General features: G+C 52.4%; 1 protein-coding gene across 1 annotated transcript in view; it reads right to left on the bottom strand.

Moving 5' to 3' along the window:
* The window catches only part of ABCC3 (ATP binding cassette subfamily C member 3), a 51,514-nt gene extending 28,241 nt beyond the window's left edge, over nucleotides 1-23,273 (bottom strand). The window contains exons 1-13 of the mRNA XM_055576204.1: nucleotides 23,155-23,273; nucleotides 10,279-10,455; nucleotides 9,810-9,935; nucleotides 9,470-9,607; nucleotides 8,546-8,671; nucleotides 8,283-8,344; nucleotides 7,493-7,624; nucleotides 5,902-6,093; nucleotides 2,702-2,879; nucleotides 2,443-2,604; nucleotides 1,837-1,929; nucleotides 446-649; nucleotides 195-341 (exon numbers count right to left, since the gene is read on the bottom strand). Coding sequence (XP_055432179.1) covers nucleotides 195-341; nucleotides 446-649; nucleotides 1,837-1,929; nucleotides 2,443-2,604; nucleotides 2,702-2,879; nucleotides 5,902-6,093; nucleotides 7,493-7,624; nucleotides 8,283-8,344; nucleotides 8,546-8,671; nucleotides 9,470-9,607; nucleotides 9,810-9,935; nucleotides 10,279-10,455; nucleotides 23,155-23,199 — 1,782 coding nt within the window. The 5' untranslated portion in view covers nucleotides 23,200-23,273. The remainder of the gene's footprint in view (nucleotides 1-194; nucleotides 342-445; nucleotides 650-1,836; nucleotides 1,930-2,442; nucleotides 2,605-2,701; nucleotides 2,880-5,901; nucleotides 6,094-7,492; nucleotides 7,625-8,282; nucleotides 8,345-8,545; nucleotides 8,672-9,469; nucleotides 9,608-9,809; nucleotides 9,936-10,278; nucleotides 10,456-23,154) is intronic.
* Between the last annotated feature and the right edge of the window lie 281 nt (nucleotides 23,274-23,554).

Raw genomic sequence — 23,554 nt, 5'->3', positions numbered from 1 at the left:
TTCCAGAAACCCTACCTAACTCTGACTCCAAATGGCCCATGAGTCCACTGACCTCATTCATCTTGGAACAATTCTTCATAATGCCAAACGGCCCTCCCCTGATTCCAATAACTCTCCCTGATTATCCCCTGACCCTAAATAGCCCCATCAACCTGCCCAAACTCCACTAGAACCCCAGCCCTACCCAGGCTTACCTGGGCCAGGTTGCTGATTAACTGGGGCAGCATGTTGAGCGGAATTTTTAAGATGTTGAAAAGGGACACGGACACAAAGGCCTTTTCAGCGTCCAGCACATTGTTCTTGTCCACGGATACGTATACTCCGAGGGTGGTTAGGGTCACCTGGGCAGTGGTGGGGATGGGTGTCAGGGTGGAGTCTGCTGGGTTCAGAGGCCCGGGCTGGCCGAGCAGGAGATGGGACACCAGCCCAGGTGTGGGTGCCTCACCAGGAAGGGGGTGCAGACCCAGATGAAGGTGGATATGGCATGGAGGCAGGCAACCTTGCGCATCAGCCGGAGCTCATCCTGCCGGATGCCCTCCACCTGCTTCAAGAAGCTGGGCTCCCAGGCATACAGCTTCAGCACCTTGATGCCGCCCAGGATCTCGCTCATCAACTTGATGCGTGAGTCCTTGAACTTCATTTGCTCTACCTATGGAAAGTGTGGCAAGTGCATACCTGAGCCCCTCCCCAGACCTCTGTCAATAGGGGCACAATCTCTGCACTCACACATACGGCAGCTAGATTGCTCACCACTCTTCCGTGCCAGCCTGTATTGTACCCCAGCCTGGAATGCCCAAGCCAAGCTCCCTTCCTCTCTGCTGGACAAAATCCAGCTCCAGCCTCAGTGCCCCATCACTGACTATCCCAGGCCCCTTCCCTGGGTCTCTAAGGCACGTTCTCATAGGGCACCCTGAACATGTACGCTGCCTCAAATCCATGTGAGCCTGAGGGAACAGATCCCTTATTTCTCTTTGTTCCCCAGTCCCCAACCCAAGGTGTAGCAGGTCACACTAATTTATTCATTCAGCCCCAACTTATTGAGTGCCTACTCTGTGCCAGGCTGCGTGCTAGACGTAGGGCAGATAATGATAAACAACCGAGGGCCCTAGCCATCATAAAGCTGACAGTGTGATAGGAGAAGTAGCTAGGAAGCAAACAATGGCCTGAATAAATGCTTACACTAAATCATTATGCATACTCCAGTGGGAGTAACAGGATTCTGGGAGAGAATAATTGGGGTGGGAACTGGGAAATCAAAGTTTATGCTGGGAGTGAAGGAAGGAAAGGAACTGGGCAAGCAAGGAAGGCTGAAGCACATTTCAGGGAACAGTATGTATGGCAGCCCAGAGGCACGCAGAGCTTGGTGATCTGGAGAAAAGAGAGGCTGGACTGGCTGAAATTTAGCCATATTCCAGGAGGTGAGGGCTTGAAAGGTGAGCAGGGGCCTAGTGGCTGGTAGTGGAAATTTGTCATTTATGCTGTGTACAGTGGGAAGCTAGGGAAGACTTTAATGAATGTTTGCAAATAAAGGACTGAATGACTGGCTATTTACACTAAGTGCAATGTGGTGGAGAAACTCTCATTAGACCAGAAGAGGCAAGTTCTGTCTGATTCTGGACTGCTGTAATCTCTCTGGGCCTTGGTTCCTCAGTTGCAAAATGAGAATGTTTCTAAAACCCTCTCAGGGGTGTAAGGCTAGAGCAAGCTAAGGTTTGTGAAAGTGGCTTAGAGCCATCTGTACTCCGTAAGCAAGGTAGTGGATAAGGCCAAAGTTAGTGGCTGCACTCCACCTGGCCAGGGCTCCCGGCGGGAGCAGCTCAGCCTGTCAGCACCCACCTGGAAGGCGCGCATCTTGACAGCCACAGCGCCGTTGAGCGGGATTAGCAAGACCATGAGAGCAACTCCAGCCAGGACGGAGGGACCCAGGTTCTGGGGATGCACGGTGGATAGATTAGACAGACAGACACATACACAGAGTGTACAGACAGAGCCCAGCAGACAGAAGCCTATTGACCTGAAATGCAGGGATGGGCCCGAAGCGAAAGTTAGTGGTCAGCCAAACAGAGGGACAGTGAAAAGCAGACATACAGATAAAGCCAAAATTGCAAAAACATTTGCAGAAACAGCCAGCCATAGGATAACGACAACAGATAGGGACAAACAGGCAGCCACTGAAGGGCGTCCAGACACACAGAGAGGCAAATACAGATAGATAGGCGATGACAACCAGAGTCACACCCACCTTGTCTCCCAGTCCCTCTTCCCTCCCCTAGGTTCTGTGAGAGGGACAATCTCACAGGCTGGAAAGACTTGATTGCAGACACCAGCATCCTCACAGTTCTGTCCCCCACCCCTCTGCTGACCCAGAATAACTCTCTCTTGTCCCATCTGAAGGAAGGAGAAGTCAGAGGAAGGAGGCAGAGATCAGGGGTCAAGAGTCACCTGCCAGAGGAAGTACACTGCCAGGATGATCTGCAGGGGTGCTGACCACAGCAGGTTGATGAAGGGGACAACATCCATGAAGCGCTGCGCGTCCACTGACATGAGGTTGACAATTTCGCCTACAGTGGACTCACGTTTGACTGAATTGGTGATGACCAGAGCCTGCAGGTGGACAGTTGGCTGATGGCTGGTCGTGCGAGTCTCTTCAAAGTTCCCCAGGGCTGGCCTCCCCAGCCCCTCATTTCCTGCTCCAGCTGACCTTCCTATAGATGACACCTATGATACCCGTGCGAAACCTCAACCCCATCACAAAGATGCAATGGAAATACTGGTGTAAGATCAGGGTCTGCATCACGGAGCACACGAACATCAGCCCGGCCACGAGGAAGCCCCACCAGGTGGGGGCCGTGGGGTTTGAAATAAATCTGATCAGGATGCTGCAAACGGAGGAGAGAACAATAAGGGTGGGGAATTTCATCTAGGCTGTTCCTCCTACCACTGCTCTCTTCCTGCCTCTCAGCCTCCATTCTCTCAAGCCTCTCATTTGGAGGCTGCTGGCCCTCCACAGCCCCAACCCAGACCACGGGAATCAGCCCAGAGCTGGCGCAAGACTCTGTCTCCTTACTCCTTTCTGCCTCCACCTCCTCTTCCATCTACCATGCCTCCCTCCACCCACCTCTTTATTACGCTCTGGCCACCAACCTCACTGGCCTGCCTGTTTTGCCTCCTTGGACCATGTGGCAGGAAGCAATGCCACATGTCCATTGATTAGACTTTCCTTCACCTTTTCTTGGACTGCTGAGGGCTCTGAAGTCCAGTGCATGACTACACAGACTCTTGCCACTGAAATCCATCCTCTTCAATATCAGCAGCCCCCAGAGCTGCCCAGTGATTTCTCCAGGACCCTAATCTACTTCCTCTCCCACAGTCCTCTTCACCTCTTACCTTCTGATCTGTCCTCACTCCCCACCTCTCTCAGCAGTGGCCCACTTACTTGTTTCCATTGAGAACTCCCTGCCAACTACAAACTTCCCTGCAAACATTCACCCTCTTCCATCTGCCTCAGGACAGGAGGCGTCCTTCTGACTTTCCACGCTGGATTTTGCCCCCTAAGCCCCAGATCCCACCCACCTCTTCAGAAGCATGCTTCATCATTGGCCCCCTTTCACCTCATCTTCAGGAACCTCCTCTCCATTGGCAGCTCTGTGCCTTGGCCGACTAACATGATCAAGTCTCTTCCATGTAAGGACAAACCTCCCCTTGGCCCCATGGAGCTTCCTCCACAGTCATGGCCAGGCCTCTTCAGCTGTGGGTTGGGTGTGACTCCCCAAAAGACATGCTCAAGTCCTAACCCCTGGTACCTATGAATGTGACCTTATTTGGAAAGAGAATCTTTACAGACATAGTCAAGTTAAGATAAGGTTGTACTGGAATAGGGTGGCCCTGAATCCAGTGACTGGCATCTTTATAAGAGAAAAGAGAGGGAGATTTGCACACAGAGACACAAATGCAGACACACACACACGCGCACACACACACACACACACACATACAGGAAGATGCCATGCAAAGATGGAGGCAGAGATTGGAGCGATGAGTCTCAAGCCAAGGAAGTCTAGTCTGCCAGCACCACCAGAAGCTGAACAGATCTCACTCAGAGCCTCTAGAAGGAACCAACCCACTGACACTTTGATTTCAGACCATGCTTCCAGAATCATGAAAGAACACATTTCTGTTTTCAGCCACCCAGTTTGTGGGACTCTGTTACCCTAGGAAACTAAAAACTTTTATAGCAAGTTTCTAGACCTTCATTGGCCCTATCTCCACTGCAGACACCCTTCTCTCAGGCCCTTCCCCTTTGTCTCAGCCTCTGTGTCTGGCAAAGTCACCAACAAACTCCATGTTGCCTTCCTCAGGCTCTATTTTCCTGGTCAGCTCTCTTCACTGGAGGCCATGGCTTCCCCTGGATGTGTTCTCTGTGCCCTGGTCCACAATCTGGATTCTTTTCCCAACTCTGGCCCCTCCAGGTTAGTCTTCTGCTCCCCCATACCTGTCAGAAGGCCCTAGGACTCTGTCTGGGGCCTTTACTTGAAGGCCCCTCTCTGGGAGGGGTAAGCCAAAGAGATGGAGCCCTGGGCTTCCATGATGACTCTGAAAACTCGCTGACTTCCCTTTAGCTGGGAATCTCCCCTTGGGGGCCACCAGCACCTCAGGCCTGACATGGCGAAGATGCAGCTCACCACTGTGCCCCGTGCCCAGGTCTCTCTTCCTGCTGAGTTCACTATCTCAGCAAAAACAAAACAAAACAAAAAAAATCCATCATTCTCTAGCTATCCAAGAACCCAGGTCACCTTTGTCCCCTCCCTTTCCCTGACACAAGCACGCATTTCCAGAGTAGCTCCTGAATCCAGCTCATTCCTGACCTGGACTTTCCTTAGACCTAGTTGGCCCACTTCCATCTGGCTACACTGCCTTACACCACCCACACTACCAGCAGAGGATCCTTCCAGATGCAAGCCAGATGCCCCTCCCTGGCTTCAAATCTTTCAAAGGATTTTCTTAGCTTTCCCTCTCTCCCTGTGTTGTTCTGCCCCTCCCTCCAGCCACCCTCCCTCTAGCATTCATAAGCACTTGGAGTTCCTGAGTCATGCTGTCTCAGGCCTTTGTGACTCTGCACCTAGTTAGTTAGCTGCCTGTCCTTCCAAACTAAATAACCTCCCTGGCTGGCAAGAGTACCCTGCCCCTTCCCAGGCTGGCTTCCTGCCCCTCTGAGGGGTTTTTCAGACACCTGAGTACACCTATGCCCACACTGTGCTCTAACAGATTTACACACCAGTTTCTCCCACAAGACTTTAAGACCATATCTTATTTATCTTTGTATACCTAGGGTCTGGCACTATTCTGAGACCCTGGAGGCTCAAAAAATATTCATTGAATGAGCAAACGCACAAATTCATGAATGGAGGAGCAATGGAGTGAGGGCTCCTTCCCATTCCCGCATTTGAGAGCTCCTTCTAGCCCAAGCTACTCAGGGAACAAATGGAAAGAGCACCAAAGCTGGAGTTCAGAGCTCTGAACTCAAATCCATCGCCACCAGCTGTGTGCCCTTGGTCAAATCACTTCATTTGTTTGAGTTCTTATTTCCTCATTTTTTGATGTTTTTTGTTTTTCTGCTTCCTCATTTGTAAAATGGGAAATCCTCTGTAGGAATGTTGGAAGGATTTAAAGAGAGAATGTTTGCTAATGTATACATCAGGGTGCCTGGCAGTTGTACTTGGGCCAGGTAAGTTGGATGTGAGTGGGGAAAGGAGGTGCAGAGACTCTGCCACTTGCCAAGGGTCCCACAGAAAATGGGGATAGCCCCCCCAGTTCCTGGACTGGGGCTCTTTCCCCACCCTTCATCCCCCAGGCCAGACCCTTGTCCCGGGAAGGGCCATGCGGGAGGGAGCGTGGACAGACCTGAGCAGCTGCGGGTTGATAAAGGACAGCAGATCCTGGATCAGCTTGAAGCCCATGCTGAGGAGGAAGCTGGAGCTGAAGGTGGCCATCAGGGCCCGCAGGAAGGAGGCCTCCGGGGCCCGGGGTCGGCCCTCAAGCAGCACCTCACCCTCACTGGACAGTTTCTTCCCAGAAGCCTCTGCAGCCTGGCGTCTGGTCCGAGGAGGAAAGACAGTGAGTCGGAATGGGTACAAAGGCCCCATGAAGCCAAGGGCCACCAGGGCTGTTGAAGAGCAGGTAAGAGGGGGAGCTGCTTTCTTGGCTCTCAGAATTGGAACAGACAATGCAACTTTCCAGCTGAGAATCCCCAAGTGACTCTGTCTTCAGGTTCTAGAAGATATATGAAGGGGTGTCTTAACTGCTCCCCAAGAACTATACACCCAGCAATTTCCAGCATCTGCCTCTCCAGGGCTGCTGGCTCCAGGGAGAATGCTATGAGAAAGGAGACTTGGGCAGGGCTGGCTAGTGGCCTAGTCACTAGGGGGCGGAGCAGGGAGGGAGTGGAGGTGGCATGAAGGGACAGAGATGGGGTGCAGCAGGCAGACTGGAGGCCGTTAGGTCTTAGAGGCTCCAACCATGAACCCAAGACACAGATGACCGAGTCCAGGTCCCTGGCTCCTCCACAGACAGTTGGCCGTCAGGGGCTCAGACAGAACCAGCATGGGACTCCTGGGACCCAGACTGTGGGTGGAAGGCAAAAGGGTTTGGTCCTGGGGGGGATGCGGGTGAAGAAGGAGGACTCAGACTCTCAGATTTTTTGTCTGAGTAGTCAGCCAGAGACAGACTCCTGGGTCAGTGGGAAGGCCCTCAATCAGATGGTAATCTCCTCCAGCTGTTGGCTCCACATAAAAGGCGGGATTACGCGGGGACGCTGGCCTTAACCTTCTTCCCCTGGTCCTTTCCCCTCCTGAGGGAAGTCTCCGGAACCCACCCTTCAAGTCAGTCAGGGCAGTTCAGTGGTGACTGCAGGGGCCAGACAGTTGGGTGTGGATTCTGCCCATGCCACCACCAACTAGGGCACCTTGGCTGAATCCTCAAACCTCAGTGCTTCAGTGATGTCATCTGTCACACAAGACATTACAGCCTGTGCAGTAGGGCTGTCAGAGACTGACTGGGTTAATCTTAGAACTACTCCTCAGACAGAGTGTTAGTCGCTCTGTTGTGTCCAATTCTTTGCAATCCCATGGACTGTAGTTATCAGACTCCTCTGTCCATGGAATTCTCCAGGCAAGAATACTGGGGTGGGTAGTCATTCCCTTCTCCAGGGGATCTTCCCAACCCAGGGATTGAACCCAGGTCTCCCATACTTCAGGCAGATTCTTTACTGTCTAAGCCACCAGGGAAGCCCCTTGGACAAAGTAAGTGTTGAGAAAGTGTCAGCCACTCTCCAGCTGGCCCCACGCAGGCCTAAACTGCACACCCAGGACCACTTGCACCTGTGTTTTTCTCCACCCCCAGCCATGTCATCTACCAACCTCGCCTGCGGGAGACCCGGGCTGTGTGAAGGGGCTGGGGTGGAGGGGTGCGGGGACTGGGGAGAGGGGGGCCTCACCGTGCTGCCTGATCTTGTTGCTTCTTCCACTCCTCCAGCAGCCTCTGCATCACCATCTGGGAGCGGTCCTCCTTGTTTAGGGACCAGAGGTCTCGCTCCTCCAGGGGCCGCCTATAGCCGAGGATGGCCAACCTGGAGAGGGCAGGCAGCAGCACACTGGGTCAGAGTTTAGGAGCCTGGGGACAAGGGTCTCCAGACAAGAGGATGTCCCTGGGGGGATAGTAGCCAAGAAGAGTGTCTCCTTTATTCCTACAGTGAGCAAGATGGGGGTCACTGACTCCTACTCCAAGTTCTGCCCTTTCTCCCTCCTTCTCAGATGCCCCATTGACTCCTGGGCCCTGGTGATGAATTGATGCTGACTGGGCCCTGAGCGATGATAGACCCACTGGATGGAGCCCTAGCCCAGGAGCTTCCTCAGTGCAATATGGTTAATGAGCTGTCACCAAGGTCACAGACATAATTCTCCTGCTTTAGCTACTCTGAGAGATGCCCAAGGAAATGACAGCTGCAAGCTTATCCCTGACCAAAGAGTTGGGAACTAATTCTCCCTCTAGAACCCTGGGCCTGTCCCCATGGCCTGCCCTGGGATCAGAACTGGACTAGGCCTGGCTTCTGTACTCAGCCCCCAGCCCAGACAGACAGGTTTCCCCACCCTTGCCTGCCCCATGCTCACCAGGGTTCACAGTTCCTCAAGCTCTTGAATTCTTGGCCTGCTCCCGTTCCTCTCTCTAACTCCCCAACTATCCATCCCCACCCCCAGATCCCCAGGCGTAGGAAAGAGAAAACTTACTTTGTAAACCACCAGAAAGATAGGCGGGAGAGGAAGCCAGCTCCAGCCTCTGGGCAGGGGTTCTAGAAGGTAAAAGAGTGAGACAGGGGAAATCAGGATCTTTCCTCTCAAGGCAGAGCAGAGGGAGGGGGGTGCCTCCCTCCTTTCTGCTCCGAGCCCCAGTTTGCACATTCTGGAGGTGACAAGATCGAATGAATTGGAAGGACTGGGCTGAGCGATGGGCTGTGGAACCGCCTTTACCACCCACCTCCATTAAAACTTACAGGGTCCATATTCTTGGGGGAGAAAAACGGTGGCTTCTCTCTGAGGCAGGAGAGGATGAGGGCAGACAGCACCAGAGCAAAGTAGATGTAGAAGGTCGTGAAGCGGAAAGGGTCTGAGATCTTGCTCTGGGGGAGAAAGGAGAGCAATATCATAGCTTGGGGATCCCTGGGCCTGTAGTCCAAAGGACTTCTTGGGGGCACCAGACCCCTCTGTGTAGGAGTCAGCCCCTGGGGGTCCCGGGGTCCCCCACCCAGAGGGCTCTGAGAGAGGGGAAAGATCATAGGGGGTCTGCTATTTGGTGGAGACTTGCCCTACATCCCCTTGTGTAATTGAAGAATTGAGGCTTCAAATGGCTCAGGAACTTGCCCAAGATCACAAAGTAATTGGATTGTTCTCAACCTGTGCTCTTATAAATACACTTGACTGACTTCTCTTGAGATAGAGAAATAGGGAGACACTAGATTGATCCCCAGTGCTCCTATCACCACATCACCTTCCCCCCACCGCCACTGAAAATCAAGAGGAAGATCAGGGACTGAGGGAGGTAGGAAAAAGGGGGAGAATGAGATAATGGGATTCCAGGGAAGCCAAAATTGTTCATGGTTGCACACACGTCCTCACTGCACAAACACTGCATTTGACGGTGGCGGCAACGGTGGCAGTGGCCACATTCCACAAGCAGCCAGCAAAGGGCTCATCTTGCTGCATTTCCCTGGTTACACCGGCTCTCACCCTGCTCACCAGCCTGCTTCTCAGCAGAGATGCAACAAGTAAGGAAAGACACCAAAGGGACTGAACAGCGGAGGAGGTCCTGGGAGCTGAGGAGGGGCAGAGAGGAGGAGCCAGGGTGCCAGCAGTGCCTTGAGCTCTGGGGCCAGTCCCTAGACAGCGGTGGACCTGGCGGGTTTCTCTTTTCCCCTTACCTGTGTCAAAGCTGAAAGGATCTTGGAACGGAAGGGGATGATGCCACAGACCACACACAGGAACCAGAAGATGATGAGAACACCCGAGGACCGAACCCCCTGCAGCCGCTCATACTGGATCAGCAGGGTGGCCAGCAGCTGTGCAGGGAGAACAGCAGGTGCTGGGCCAGAGCACACATCTGGACCTGACCCCATTCCTCCCCACGGCCCATGGCTAGATGTTTCTGGGGTTACCCACTTCTAAGGCGTCCAGCCTTCTCCTCGGAGCCCATGGTTGCCCCATCAGCATCCCACAACCCACTAGAGATCCCCCACCCAGATCCCCTGGTCCCACACTGACCATGGTAACCCCCACCACCAAGGGGGTGACAAAGAAGACAGGGGCAGGGGGCCAGCCATGGACCAGGCCGTGGAAGGAGTAGAAGAGGTCAGCCCAGGAGACACACCACAGCAGGATGCCCAAGGCCTGTGAACGGGACGCAGGTTGGAGCCTCCACCCTCAAAGAAACGGAGAGCCCCCCCTGCCCCCGCCGGGGGAGGGGCCTTTGGTCCTGAAACCAACAGATCTGCCCAGGCCTGCCCTCAAAGGCCGGGCTGGGCACTGGCTGGAAGCTTCTCCAGAGTGGGGAGAGCATTGTTGGAGACCTTGACTGAACTTCCCCAGAGATTATCTCATTGGGCTGTAGACCCAGCTGGCAGGCCCTGAGCACAGGGCGGGTGAGGCTGGGGAACCCAGTCCAGTCACTGAGGGTGGGGGAGGGACTCATTCAGGTTCCGGTCCCACCCACAGGAGACCCTGAGCCTCTGACCGTCTTGAGCCTGGAGAGGTGAGAGAGGACAATGTAGCCTTGGCGGCGGCGCCGCAAGTAGAACAGGTAGCAGGGCAGGGCAGCCCACAGGTAGGTGCAGGGGAGCCAGGCCAGCAGGGAGTTCTGGAAGCAGGGAGTTAAGTCCGGGTTGTCTGTGTGCAGGGACAGGTTGGAGTCCTGGGAAAAGAGAGAAGAATTCAGGGGCAGCAATGGGCTCACGCTCCAGGAAGAGGGGGCTGGGCCAGAGAGCTGCTCCACGCGCCCTAGCAGTTGGAAGGCATGTGATCTTGAAAGGCTCAGTGTGCAAACGAGCAGGCATTGTCCCAAGTGTGAGCTCTCCCAGGAGGCTAAGGGCGCTAGTTTCCTCATTTCCTCATATTTTCTCTCTCTCTCTCTAATTGACGTATAATTTAAGCACAATAAGCTGTACCCATCTAAAGCGCACAATCCAGTGAGTGACGGTTGTACACACCTGCAAAACCGCTACCCACAATAAAGACATCAAAAACTCCACCATCATCCGAGCTCCTTTGCGCCCCTCTGCAGCCCATCCCTCTCAGGCAACCACTGATCTGCTTTCTGTCATTCTAGATTTCCACTCTTTTTTTTAAAAAATTAATTTACTTTATCAAAGCAGTATATGCACATGGTTAAGAGTCCACTTCCTCTCTAAGTCTCCCAGGGAAGGGACAGGGGGCCTCTTTCGGCTTTAACTGCCTCTCTGTTAAAATAGGGGAGGCCATCCCCAGCCCCGCCTACCTCCCTCAGTGGGAGTGAACTCAAAGGAACAAGGTGATGTGGAGAGAGCTTTGTAAAACAAAGCCCTGGTGACCCATTGTCTCATTTTGCATAGGACTGTCCCGGTTCTAGCACTGAAAGTCTTGTGTCCTTGGGAACCACTGAGTCCAGACAAGATCCCCACCCTCTGTTTTATCTTTGCACCTAAGAATTTTTTTAGAAATGGATGGGAGAAACTATTCAAACATATATTTTACTAAAATTGTTTTCCCCCAAGGCCACCAACGAACTAATCCTTTTTTCCCTTCTTACAAAGTATTAGACATTCTTTACAGAAAGCTCATAAAATATAAACAAATAAAAAACAGGCCTCACCCACAAGCCCATCCACCTAGAGACAACACCAAAGGATAGAACCTCCTACTTTCTAATTGCCGGTTTAAAGAATTACCATTTTTATTTTTCTCAAAGTTATAAAATGCATATAACTTTAAAAGTCTAACTGTGGAAAGGAAAATGGTACCCTGCCTCATTACTCCCCACCCCAGCTCCATTTTCCTGGGGAAAATACGTTCAAACATGCTAACATTGTTCTGGGAGCTACTTTCATGTTTTAAGCAATTTTCTTTCATTATTATTACATGATCTACCACTATTTGGTAATTGCTATTTTCTTTTGCCATTTTCTTCTCACTGGAAGGTAAGGCTTTTATCTCCCTCTCCACTTGAACTCCCTTAGCTTTCCAGTGTAGAAACATCACAGGCTGTTGCTAAATAAACAGAGTTCACATATTTTTGACTATGTAAATATTGTTCACTGCTAAGTTCATTGGTACTGACTCTACTCCTTTCAAACAGTTTGACCTTAGGCAAGATGCCTGAACTTTACCTCTCTGGGCCTTAGTTTCTTCGAGGGTAACACTGGGATGGTAACATCTCCCACAGGGCCCCTCCCACCTGGCCTCTCAGCCATCAGTCTAGCCCAAGCTCTTATCTCTTCCTGAGTAATTTCCATGGGATTCTCTTCCTTTCTATGCCCTATGGGCCCAGATCCCTGCCCACACTCTCCTGGTCTTCCCCTTCCTTCCTGGTCTTTCTTTCCTTCTCAGCCTCTTTGTTGGTTCCCTCTTCTTGGCATCAGAGTGCCCCCAAGCTCAGTCCTTTCCTCTTCTTCATCTCCTTTTCCATCTGCACTCAGCCCCAGGGCAATCTAACCCAGTCTCATCTACGTGCAGATGGCTCCCAAGTTTATCTCTTCCCATGCATGCTAAGTCGTTTCAGTCGTGTCCAACTCTTTGGGACCCCATGAACTGTAACCCACCAGGCTCCTCTGTCCATGGGATTCTCCAGGAAAAGATACTGGAGTGGGTTGCCATGTGCTCCTCCAGGGGATCTTCCTGATCCAGGGACAGAACCCACATCTCTTATGTCTCCTGCACTGGCAGGCAGGTTCTTTACTATTAGTGCCACCTGAGAAGCCCTAACTTTACTCCACCACTCTCCAAATCCTCAACTCTATATCCAGCTGCCGACTGGACATCTCCACTTTACACATAGTACAAGAGCCTACAAGGCCCCCACAGCGCACCTTCCTGCCAACCCGTGACCTCTCTCGCTGCTTCTCCCTCCATCACTCCAGCCAGTGGCCTCAGCACTACTTCCGAACACACCAGGCATGTTCCTGCCTCAAGGCCTTTGCACTTGCTGCTCTCTCTGTCTGGAACACTCCTCCCTTAGACATCCTTAAGTCTTTATTTCTCTTTGAGGCCTACCTTGACCACTCTGTTTATTATTGTCTCTTGCTGAGGGCAGGAGGAGAAGGGGACGACAGAGGATGAGATGGTTGGATGGCATCACTGACTCAATGGACATGAGTTTGGGTGAACTCCGGGAGTTGGTGATGGACAGGGAGGCCTGGCGTGCTGCGGTTCATGGGGTCGCAAAGAGTCGGACACGACTGAGCGACTGAACTGAACTGAACTTGCACCCTATCTCCAGCAGTCCCTTAACCTTTCTCTGCTTTTTCTTTTCCCTATACCTACCACCTTCTAAAATGCTATATAATTTAGTAGTTTAATGTGTTTTCTTTCATCTCTTCCTGCTGGCATATGTGTTTCTTGAAGGAAAGAATCTTTATTTCATTTACTGATGTATCCTAACTACCTAGAGCAATGCCCAGCACATACTAAGTGCTCACCAAAAATTTGCTTTAAATAGATTAAACATTTGTTGAATAAGTGAATAAACAAAAGGATAATCTTAAACCCTCCCTCTAAACCTTCAGTGGCTTCATACTAGCTAGAAGACAAAGTCCAAGGATGACATTCAAGTCCCACAGCTGGCCTTGAACTTCCTATCTATCTAGCTATTTAAACTGGAGAAGGAAATGGCACCCCACTCCAGCGTTCTTGCCTGGAGAATCTCATGGACGGAGGAACCTGGTAGGCTGCAGTCCATGGGGTCGCGAAGAGTCGGACACAACTGAGCGACTTCACTTTCATTTTTCACTTTCATGCACTGGAGATGGAAATGGCGACCCACTCCAGTGTTCTTGCCTGGAGAATCCCATGGACGGGGGAGCCTGGTAGGCTGCAGTCCATGGGGTCACAAAGAGTCGGACACGACTGAGTGACTTCACTTTCATGCATTGGAGAAGGAAATGGCAACCCACTCCAGTGTTCTTGCCTGGAGAATCCCAGGGACGGCGGAGCCTGGTGGGCTGCTGTCTATGGGGTTGCACAGAGTCGGACACGACTGAAGCGACTTAGCAGCGGCAGCAGCAGCAGTTATCTAAACTATTAAACTATATGCCTGAGTTCTATCATCTTAAGAAAACAGTTCCTGGAGTGGTCTGCACACCCTACTTCCCCTTCCTCAGCCTGTCCCCACTCTTTAATTCCATCTGGGTCAGCACTCTGCCTCTAATGCACCTGCCCACAGTTGGAAGATTTCTGAAATGCAGTTTTGTGCCCCTTGCCTCATGTCCCCAGACCCGCTCCTGGAGCCTAGTCCAAGCACCCCTCCTGCCTTCCCACTGCTCCTTTCCCCCACTGCCAAACTCACTTCACTCGAAATTGCACTCCTACACCTTTTTTTCAGTCTGGTCCCTCTTTCCACCTGTCAAAATCCCAGTAACGACAGGGCAGGGTGGTGGGCCCAGCTTAGGACCCACCTCTCCCATCTTGAGCATCCCTCCTGCTCTGAACTCAGCACTTAAAGACCTAAAGAGCCGCCTTCCAGAATGTGTCTTCCACTTGATGATGCTCTGGTAAAGGCCTACTAGGGTCTTGGTAGGGAGGTTGGGGAGGTGGGGTGGGGGGTGGAGGCACACTTGGGACAAACAGTTCCTGCCTCTAGGGAGCATGAGGTCCACGGACACACTGCTTTGGGGGAGTTTCACTCAAACCCTGGAAAGCAGAGGCTGTGCCACATACATCTTGTATTCTAGAACCCAGTATTCAGTAGTCACTCAAGCAATGCAAGCTAAGGACCAGCAGACTCTTGCTGAGCACTGGCGCTTGGCCCATGGCTGAGGGCTGGATCATGGAGCAGGATTATACTGTAGGCCTGGTCAGGCTCTTCTAAGATGGGGGAGGCAGACACCCCGGCCTGCATGGTTTTCCTGTTTAAGACATTTCTTATCCAAGTATAATAAATATACTTACAGAAAAGCACACACAGCTTAAGTATACACCTCAGTGAATTTTCACACCCTGAACATGCTTTTGTAACTAGAACCTAAATTAAGAAACAGGACATGGCTGATGCCTGGAAGCTCCTCTTGGGCTTCCTCTTAGCCACTCCTCATCCCAGGGGAATTCTGTTCTGCGTTCCAACAACATGTGATTTTGCCCACATGGGACCTGCCTAAAAGGAAACCACACAGCCTAGATCTTTCATGTCTAGCTTCTTCACTCTGCACTGCATTTGAGGGGTGTCATCCTCGATGGTGAGTATGAGGATTCTTCCTCCCCATTTTTACACGTGGTCCATTGTACAAAAGGACCATGTACTGATGCATTCCACCCTCAAGTAGCAGCCACACCCTGTTTAACCCTTCATAAACCCATTAATCTCATCCCCTTAGTTACCAGTCTGATAGCTGGCCCAAGGCCATCCCCAACTCTATCACCTGGTCTTTGGGCCTGGAGGGAGTGAACTACTGACCTCTCTGGGCCCAACTCGAGTTACACCTTCTACAGAAAGCATTTCTGGGGTGCCCCAGCCTCCAAGGGGCTTTGCTTTGCTTTGTTTTGTATGGTCTTGGCACTCAGGCAAATGACTATTACCTGAGTGATCGAGGCCCTTTATGTTTCAGCAGCATTTTATTATGCACTTAAGAGGTCATTATTCCAAAAGAAAAGAAAAGGAACAGTATCAGGCCTGACTTGCAAAAGAAAAAAGAGGTTCCACTTGCTCTGGCAACAGGTCCAAGGACAGCTGGCAGTCAGGAGCTGGGAGGAACACCCAGGCCTTGTAACACCAAGCCACTCCCACCTTGTGCTGCTTGGATCTGCACCTGTGAATATATCTTCTCTCTACAGCGATGTGAGCCCTTCAGGGTAGACACTGGGCCTTACTGTTACTCCTCTCCTCTCTTGCTCCACACCTTCCAACTCCCAGCACAGGGTCAGGTACGAGGAGCAGCCCAGATGGACCTCGTCAGTCAAGGTCTATTCATTCACTGACGAGGGAGAGCGTGTGTAGGGGGATCGCAGCCTGAGTTCAAACGCACAACCAGGACTCACCCTTACGATGGGTCAAGGGCAGGGCTCTTTGAGGCCGGCAGGGAGTGGCTATGAGAACAGACCCTGATGGAGAGGACCCAGTGTGGGCTGCCTCTTTGGAGCTGTGGAATTGTGGGTGAGTGCCGTCACCTCTCTGAACCTGTCTCTGCGCGTGAGTAATGGCAGTAGTGAGAGCATCCCAGCCAGCTCACTTCGGGGGGAGAATGAACCGCAAGGCACCTTGACTCAAGTAGGGCAATACTGGAGGAAGCAGGTGACAGAGCAGAAGCTGCTGGGACCTTGTTTTGGTTTCATAAACTTCCATTGTGGCAACAATCAAGAGATCTTAGGAGGACCAGATGACCATTTTGATCCACAGGGAGATCCGGCCTGGGCTCCGTTGGGCAGAGCCCTCTCCAGGAGATAGCGTACCAGATCATGCCTCTGTCCCCAGACTATCTATTTACCTCAGACATTCTGCTAAGATGTCTCAGATGGCTCAGGGGTAAAGAATCCACCTGCAAATGCAGGAGACACAAGAGATGTGGGTTCAATCCCTGGGTCGGGAAGATCCCCCGGAAGGAGGAAATGGCAACCCACTCTAGTATTCTTGCCTGGAAAATTCCATGGACAGAGGAGCCTGAGGGGCTACAGTCCATGGGGTCACAAAGAGTCAGACACGACTAAGCATCGCACAGCACAGCAGCCTGCTAAGACAATGACAGCACCCATCACATACGGCGTGTCCAGAACTCCTGCCCGCCCCTCCTCCAAACTGCCCACCTTGATGCGGGGCAATGCTTTCCTTCTCTCAGGCTGGAATCCTCCGAGTCATCCTTGGTTCTTTCTCTTTCTCTCACAACTCACACCCAACTTTTCAGCAAATCCTGTCTATTGTACCTTCAAATTATTAGGTTGAACTACATGAAAGGATGATATCCAATGCTTTTTATCTATAAAAAGGCATCTTCACCTGGATCTCCCTGATAGATCCAGGATCCAACTGCTCCTCTCCACCCCACTCTCTCACTTGATTTGTGGCATCACCCCCTCTCTCGTCTCCCTGCTTCTGTTCCTGCCGCTTACCCAGCGGTCTCCTTCAGCACAGCAGTTAGAGGCAAGTCTTCATAAAACCTAAGCCGGACGCCTTAGTGACGCACCATGTCACTGCTCTGGTTAAAACCTGTCAAGGGCTCCCCATTTCACTCAGAGGAAAAGCCCAGGGTGCCCTTGAAACCCACATTATCTGCTCCCCTGTCTCTCTGACCTCAGCTTCCCCACTCCCCTCTCTCACCTGCCTCCCGCCCTCTGTGCGGTCTCCAAATGTCAGGCCTGCGCTTGTCTCAAGGCAGTGGTGCTGCTTCATGCCCTCCTCACCTGCAAGCTTGTGCTCAGATCTCAGATCTTGTGGAGGTCCACCCTGACCTTTCTAATTAAAACTGGAACTGTAACCCCCATCCGGCTCCTGCATCCCCACCCCTGCTAGCCTGTCCTCTTTTCCCATAGCCCTCACCATTATCTAGGATAGTATCCCTATCTAGGATATATAACTGAGTTATTTGTTATGTTTGTAATTTTTCTGTCTGCTTCCACTGGAATATGTGTTCCGTGAGGACCGGTTTGTTAGTTCTGCTGGGCCAGCTAGGCAGCCCCACTGACTAGAAGAGCTCCTGGCACAGAGACCACACTCCTATGTATTTGTGGAACAAAAGAAAGAAAGAATAAATGGACAAATAAGTTAAAGTTACCCTCCAAAACCCATATGTGCAGCTGAATGCCCAGGAGCTCAGACTGTTCTCTCCTTGACACCAAGGCACTCGAGAGGGTCTCTGACCCAAACAAAGCTAAGTGTAAAAGACAGGGTTGGTGGAGGTCATGGACCCCATACTACTCCTTGCAACCCCACAGGGTAGGATGGGTGATCCCTTCTCAAACCACCAGCCCCCAATCCCCATTCTGAAGAACACCAGCTGGGCTGGGAGCCAAGACCACAGCCCTCCCCCACTGCCACCCACACAGTTTCCACGGCAACAACAGCTCCCTTAACAATGTGATTAAACAGCTGGATGGGACTGATAAGGTCTGGCACCCAGAGTGGACCACATACCGGGGAGCCCCTTCATGGGCACCAAGACTGAAACCCCTACAGACCCCAGCAGGGGACAGGTGGCAATAAGGACCCAAGAGCCCTCCACCACAGCCCCTTTAGGGACTTTCCAGCCCCCGGCCGCCCCAGGCTTTTTGATAGCTCTGTCAAGAGAGAAGAGTAATTACTTCCTTAATCCTGTGTTGTGGGGAGAAGGGATCAACTGACAAGTTCATTATCTCAGCAGAAATGGAGATACAGAAAAAGGGCATGGGCCTGTTCACACGCACTAACTGTAGCCTTTGGAAGGGTCTGGGTCTGGAGGCAAAAGTCTGTGGCTCACAGCCTGGCTGGCCCTTCTGCTTCTGAAAGGGCCTTGGCAACCAGCAAGAACTTCGGTACTTAAGCCCCACTGTGTTCCAAGATTATTATTTAATGTCCACAACAGCTGAGACTCATGGCTGAAAAGTGACCAGCCCCGGTTTACATGGGCTGATGCCAGACCTGAACCCAGGCCGTGCAGCTCCAGAGTCTCAGTCCCTATCAGGGCTCCAACATGACAAACCACCCTGGGGATAGAACACATTGTGTCCAGATCACCTGAAACATTAAAAATCTCCTTTCAGCCGTACAGCCTGCCCTCAAACCACCTCCTTGCTGTGGTTCTTCTCACAGAGCAGAGGGAAAGGGGCTGCCATCACAGGGTAACAGACTAGCTGGCATTCTGGGAGCCACTGGACTAGAAACCTGACTATCCAGTTAGAAGGAGAAATCCAGTCCACGGATTAGCCCCCATGAGCACCCACCCCAGCCCAGGAACACCTGGATCCAGCCCTGGAAAAGGAACAGCTCCAGGTGGGGGAGGGGAGGCCCCACACACAGCAGTGACGCATCCAAGTCTCACCACCCCACCCCAACAGGGTCCTGCTGCATCTGTGCCCCTGGGTCAGCCACACCAGGGAGGGGTGGACACAACCCAGGTGCTCTGACCCTGCCTCCTCAGGCAGTCAGCTGGCAGGCCCCACTGGGGCCTCCCTCCCTAGGGGCTGGTCCCGGGCTCCAAGGTCATTTCCTGGTGAGAGGACCAGCAGGAGGGCTTGGCAAAGTTCCCTCCCAAGTGCCACTTCCTTGACTCATTTCCTTCCCTAAGTCTCCAGCTCTCCAGACCAGGTCGGGGACATCAGGGCTTGGGAGAGGCCAGCCTGGGGACCTAATGTTTCTACCAGGAGCCAGAAGTTCAGAGGCTCAGTTTTGGTGCCCCAGGTGGGATGGAGAGAAGGGATTCTAGAGCCCCTAGCTTGGCAGGGAGGACTGGGTTCCTGATGGGGGTGGAGTTTGGTGTCCAGTAGGCTGAGGGGTGTCCACCTCCTACCTACCTGCCTAAGCCATCCCTGCCTCTGCCAGTTTCCCCAAATCTTTGGGGGTTACTATCTTCATTTAAGAATCAAAATACATTGAAATCAGAGCCTTTTCTGTTACTCATATGTTACGGTGGCCACCTATTCCAACTGTGCAGTGACCCAGGAGGAGGCCAGGGAAGACCCTGACATCTCAGAGCCCTAAAGTCCACAGAAGCCTAGTCATAACCCCCCTGAGTCTGAGGCTCAGGTCCTCAGAATCAGAACGGAGAAACTAGACCTGAAGGAGGTCCCAGCTGGAACTCAGAGAGGGTGAGCAATTTGCCTAAAGTCACACAGCTAGTGAATAACAGAGTGGCACTAGCTGGAACAGAGCAGGAGACACAGGGAGTGTCTAGGGACTAGAGCCCTGCCCCTCCCTAGGGTGAGTAAACAGCCAGGGGAACAGTGAAAGTGAAAAATGGTGCCTGACCAGCAGGAGACCCACAGGACTCTGCCAAGAGCTGCTGCTAGGTAATTCCATGTGTAGAGTGTGGAGAGGGTCAGGGAAAGAGGTCTGAAAATCTCAGAGGAGGAACTGGTGAGCTTCCTATTGACCACACATTCTCTCTTCCTAGCTGGTCGCAGAATTTCAGGGCAGGACCCTGCCTCCTTCCTCCTTCCACCACCCCCACCAAGTGGTTACTAATCCTGTGTTTGAGCCCCCCAGTGATGGGGAGCTCACTATTGCTCAGGCAGTCAGTGCCATCTTTGGACAGCTCTCCTGGTTAAGACCGTTGGATTTCTAAGCCTGCATCAGCCTCCCAGGAACTTGCTGGAGCCATCAGATGAAAGCTAATTCTGCAAACAGGTCAAGACCTCCTTAGGGCAGACAGCTGGAGGCCCTTGCTCTGTGCACCCTCATCACCACGTGGGTGTTCCCCTGTCTCCACTGCTCAGAACAGAGTAATCCTCCAGGCAGGAGGCAACATGGTGCATCAAAGGGACACTTCCACCTCCTTTGTTCTAGAGGCATCTCTGGATCCATGATCCCTGGGCCACTTGGCCACAGTTCATTCTCTTGGAATTTATTTCCACACACACTCCCAAGCATGATCAGAGGATGCTGGTAATACACCCCAAAGCGAATAGAGGTAAGAGAGAGAGTCAAAGAAAGGATGAATCACTCTCCAGTGCACAGTGTGTGTGTGAGTACCTAGCACGTATGCACACGTCCAGCGGGATTAGGAGTCCCCTTGGGGTTCCTACTCTCACCTTCAGCTGGGGCTAAGGCAGATGCATTTATCCACAAATTACCCAGGAAACAGCTGAAATGGGAGCCCCTGGCCCAATGGCCTTGCCAGCCCTTTTTCTGTAGGTCTTGCCAAATCTAGACCTGCTAACCTCATCTCTTTTCCTCTTTATTCCTCTTCCCAGGGATATCATGACCCATGAACATCTTACCAACAGAGTTTTAAGTTCTCAAATCACTTTACATTCTGTTTCTAATTTGATCTCCATATGTCTTGTGAGATAGTTAGGAGATGGGTTATTTCCCCATTTCACAGGTGGAAAAACAGGCTGGGAGGATAAGCTAGCAAAAAGGCTGGGTAGAATAAACAAGTGGCCCAGAGGGACCGGAACTCTCTCTCTTGCCCCTGCTTTACACCCTTGGCTCAAGTATTTTCTGGCTGCCCTGAACCAACTTCCAACAAAGTGGGTCATCCATAGGCCTCAAAGATAAAAGGTTCAGGGACAACTATACCTGACACACAATGAATATGAGCTGTAAACTAGCACAGCATCAATGAGGAGCCCTGAGCTCCAGGTCTTTTGGGTAACTGAACTAGAGCTGAGGTTATAGTTCCAGCCTCCAGGCCTCAGACCCTGCTCCCTTGTCTCAGCTCTGCAAACACTCAGAGGATGAGCTGGGAACCTTCCTGCTTTTTCTTCACCCTACCTCCAGTCACCAGCCACACTGGGTACAGCCTGGAACAGCTTTCAGGAGCCAAGAAGATACTGTGGAAGATGGAAGGTGCTTAGACATTGAAGTCAGGAAGAGGAGTGGTCAGTTCCCTTGTCATTTGAGGTATCCACTCAGAGACCTCAAAGGAGTCACCTCTTGGACCTAACATAGATGCGCTGACTCCCATGGACCCTGGGGTTCTCAGAGGAGGCGCACATAGCTCATAAGCAACAGGAAATTCAGGGACCAGGGAGTCCAGAAGCCCAAAGGTTCACAGTCAGGCAATGGCGAAGTTAGAACCATATCTCCAGGTCCTGTTTTCCAGTCCAGCAATCCATAGCTGACTGTCATATGACCTTGAAAAATCCCTTCCTTCAGTTACCCCAGCTCTGTAATGAGGGGCTGGGCCGGCTGCTCCACACCCACACTCTGATACTTGGATTCTACAGTATCATGGAAGGCCTGAGAATAGGAAAGGAGTCCTGAGTTCCCCAACTCCTGGTCCCTTAAAGTCTGTTCCTGGGAGAGTCCTAAGCTCTTAGGGTTAACAGTCTACCCAGGAACAAGGGGCCCTTGCACTTGAGGCTTGGGCACATCTTCCCCCTTGATTTACAAGTCCTCTGCTTGGCCACCTCAGATACTGTGATCTGCCATGGCTACATCAGCCAGGCTTAAGTGGCAGTGAGAGGAAGTCTACTCCTGAGCCAAAGGAGGAATCTCTGGGATCTGGTAACAAGTGACCGAATCAGACTGGATGACAGATGGGGTTCCAGTGGGGCTGAGCAAGAAGGAGAGCCACAGAGAATTCACATCATCTCTGATGAACCAATTAGTGACCCAGAGAAAAAGAGTGATCCCCAAAATCGTTTTTTACAGGTATTCCAATGCCCCACATTTAAAAAATCCAGGTAACTCCCCTCAGCTCAGCCCAAACACAGACCAAGGGTAAGGTTCCTGACTGTATACACACACTTATGTACACACATGTGCACACACAGGCACACACACCCACACAAGCACACACCCATGGATAACACACACTAGGCACATACAACACCAAGTACACCTGTACAGACACTGAAATGGGAGAAAGATTTAGAGATTGGGATTCTGAGGCCCTGGATCTGAGAGCAGTCTACGCTGGGCAGGCCAGATAATCACCTCGAATCTGAGTTCATCCGTAAAACGGAGACGCACCACCACTTGGCCTCCCAGAGCGGCAATGGTGATCAAGGGAGCTGCGGGGAGCAGGTTTTGAAAACTGTAAGAAAGCTCTTGGATTGTCTACACGGACTGCACCAGAACTAGAGGGGAGTCTGCAGTCAGCAGCCTGAAAAGCAGCCTAATGTCTTAGAAAGAGATTTGGTGTGTGAAGCGGAAGGTCTACTTTTCTATCCCAGCTCTACGCTGCTCTAACTGACTGATTTTGAGCAAGTCTCTAGGCCTCCCTTTCCCCATCTGTAAAATGAGAGGGTGGATCAGGAAATCCTGATACCCTGTACCTGTAAGGCCCTGCCTCCAGAGTGAGGTCTGCCTCTCACTCCTGTGGCTGGGGCAGTGAGGATCGCCTGCTCTCTGGTGGCTCTTGCCCAGAGGAAAGAAGGAACTCTTTCCAAGAAGCAGGATACCTTGAAGGAGAGGAAAGCCCAGTGCAGCCAGCTTCCCAAAGCACCTGGTCAACAAGGTGCGCGGGTGGGCATCCAAGTCCTAGTCCATGGGGCAGGTGCTGAAGGGTTATCAGCACCTGGGGATAGGGACATTCCTCTTCTGCCTCCTGCAGTCAGCCTCAGAGAGGGACTAGGGTGAGGGGGCAAGCAGGGACACCTTCTGAATTCAGGATGCCACCCACCGAGCCCTGGAGGAGCCTAGTACTTGGCTTTCCCAGACTCTGCCATGCGGCTGGGGAGGACAGGAGGCCACTAGGGACCAGGCTTTGGGCGGTGCCACCTAGGCCTCCTCCCCGCACCACATCGCCATCTCCCCGGGGCAGTTCGCGCCCTCAGTCCGGGGACACCTCCTTACCCAGAACTTGGAGCCGAGCTCCCCGGAACCGCACAGAGCGTCCATGAGGTCCGGGCGCGGCTGCGAGGAGGGCGAGCACTATCGCCTACCAGCCCCAGACAGACCTAGCGACTGCCTGGAGCCGCCTCCGCCCCGGCGTTCCGCCCAGGCCCGCCCCCGCGAGCCCTTCCCCCAGGCCCTTTGGGTCGAATTGCGACAGCGCCTCCCCAAAACTGCGGCTCCAGGAAGGTTTTGGGGACAGGAGCGGAGGCCACTGACCAGTGACAACTCCTTCAGGTGGCCCCTATGCCGCGTCGGGAGAAGTCCCAGAGAGATGAAGCTGCTAAGGCGGGAGCTGGGGCTGTTTCCAAGAAGGACACACCCAACCCGCTCCCGGACTCTGCTGGGGGAGGGGCCCCCA

Source organism: Bubalus kerabau, chromosome 4 (genome assembly GCF_029407905.1).
Source record: "Bubalus kerabau isolate K-KA32 ecotype Philippines breed swamp buffalo chromosome 4, PCC_UOA_SB_1v2, whole genome shotgun sequence".
NCBI lineage: Eukaryota > Metazoa > Chordata > Mammalia > Artiodactyla > Bovidae > Bubalus > Bubalus kerabau.
This window is presented reverse-complemented; position numbering and strand designations above follow the sequence as displayed.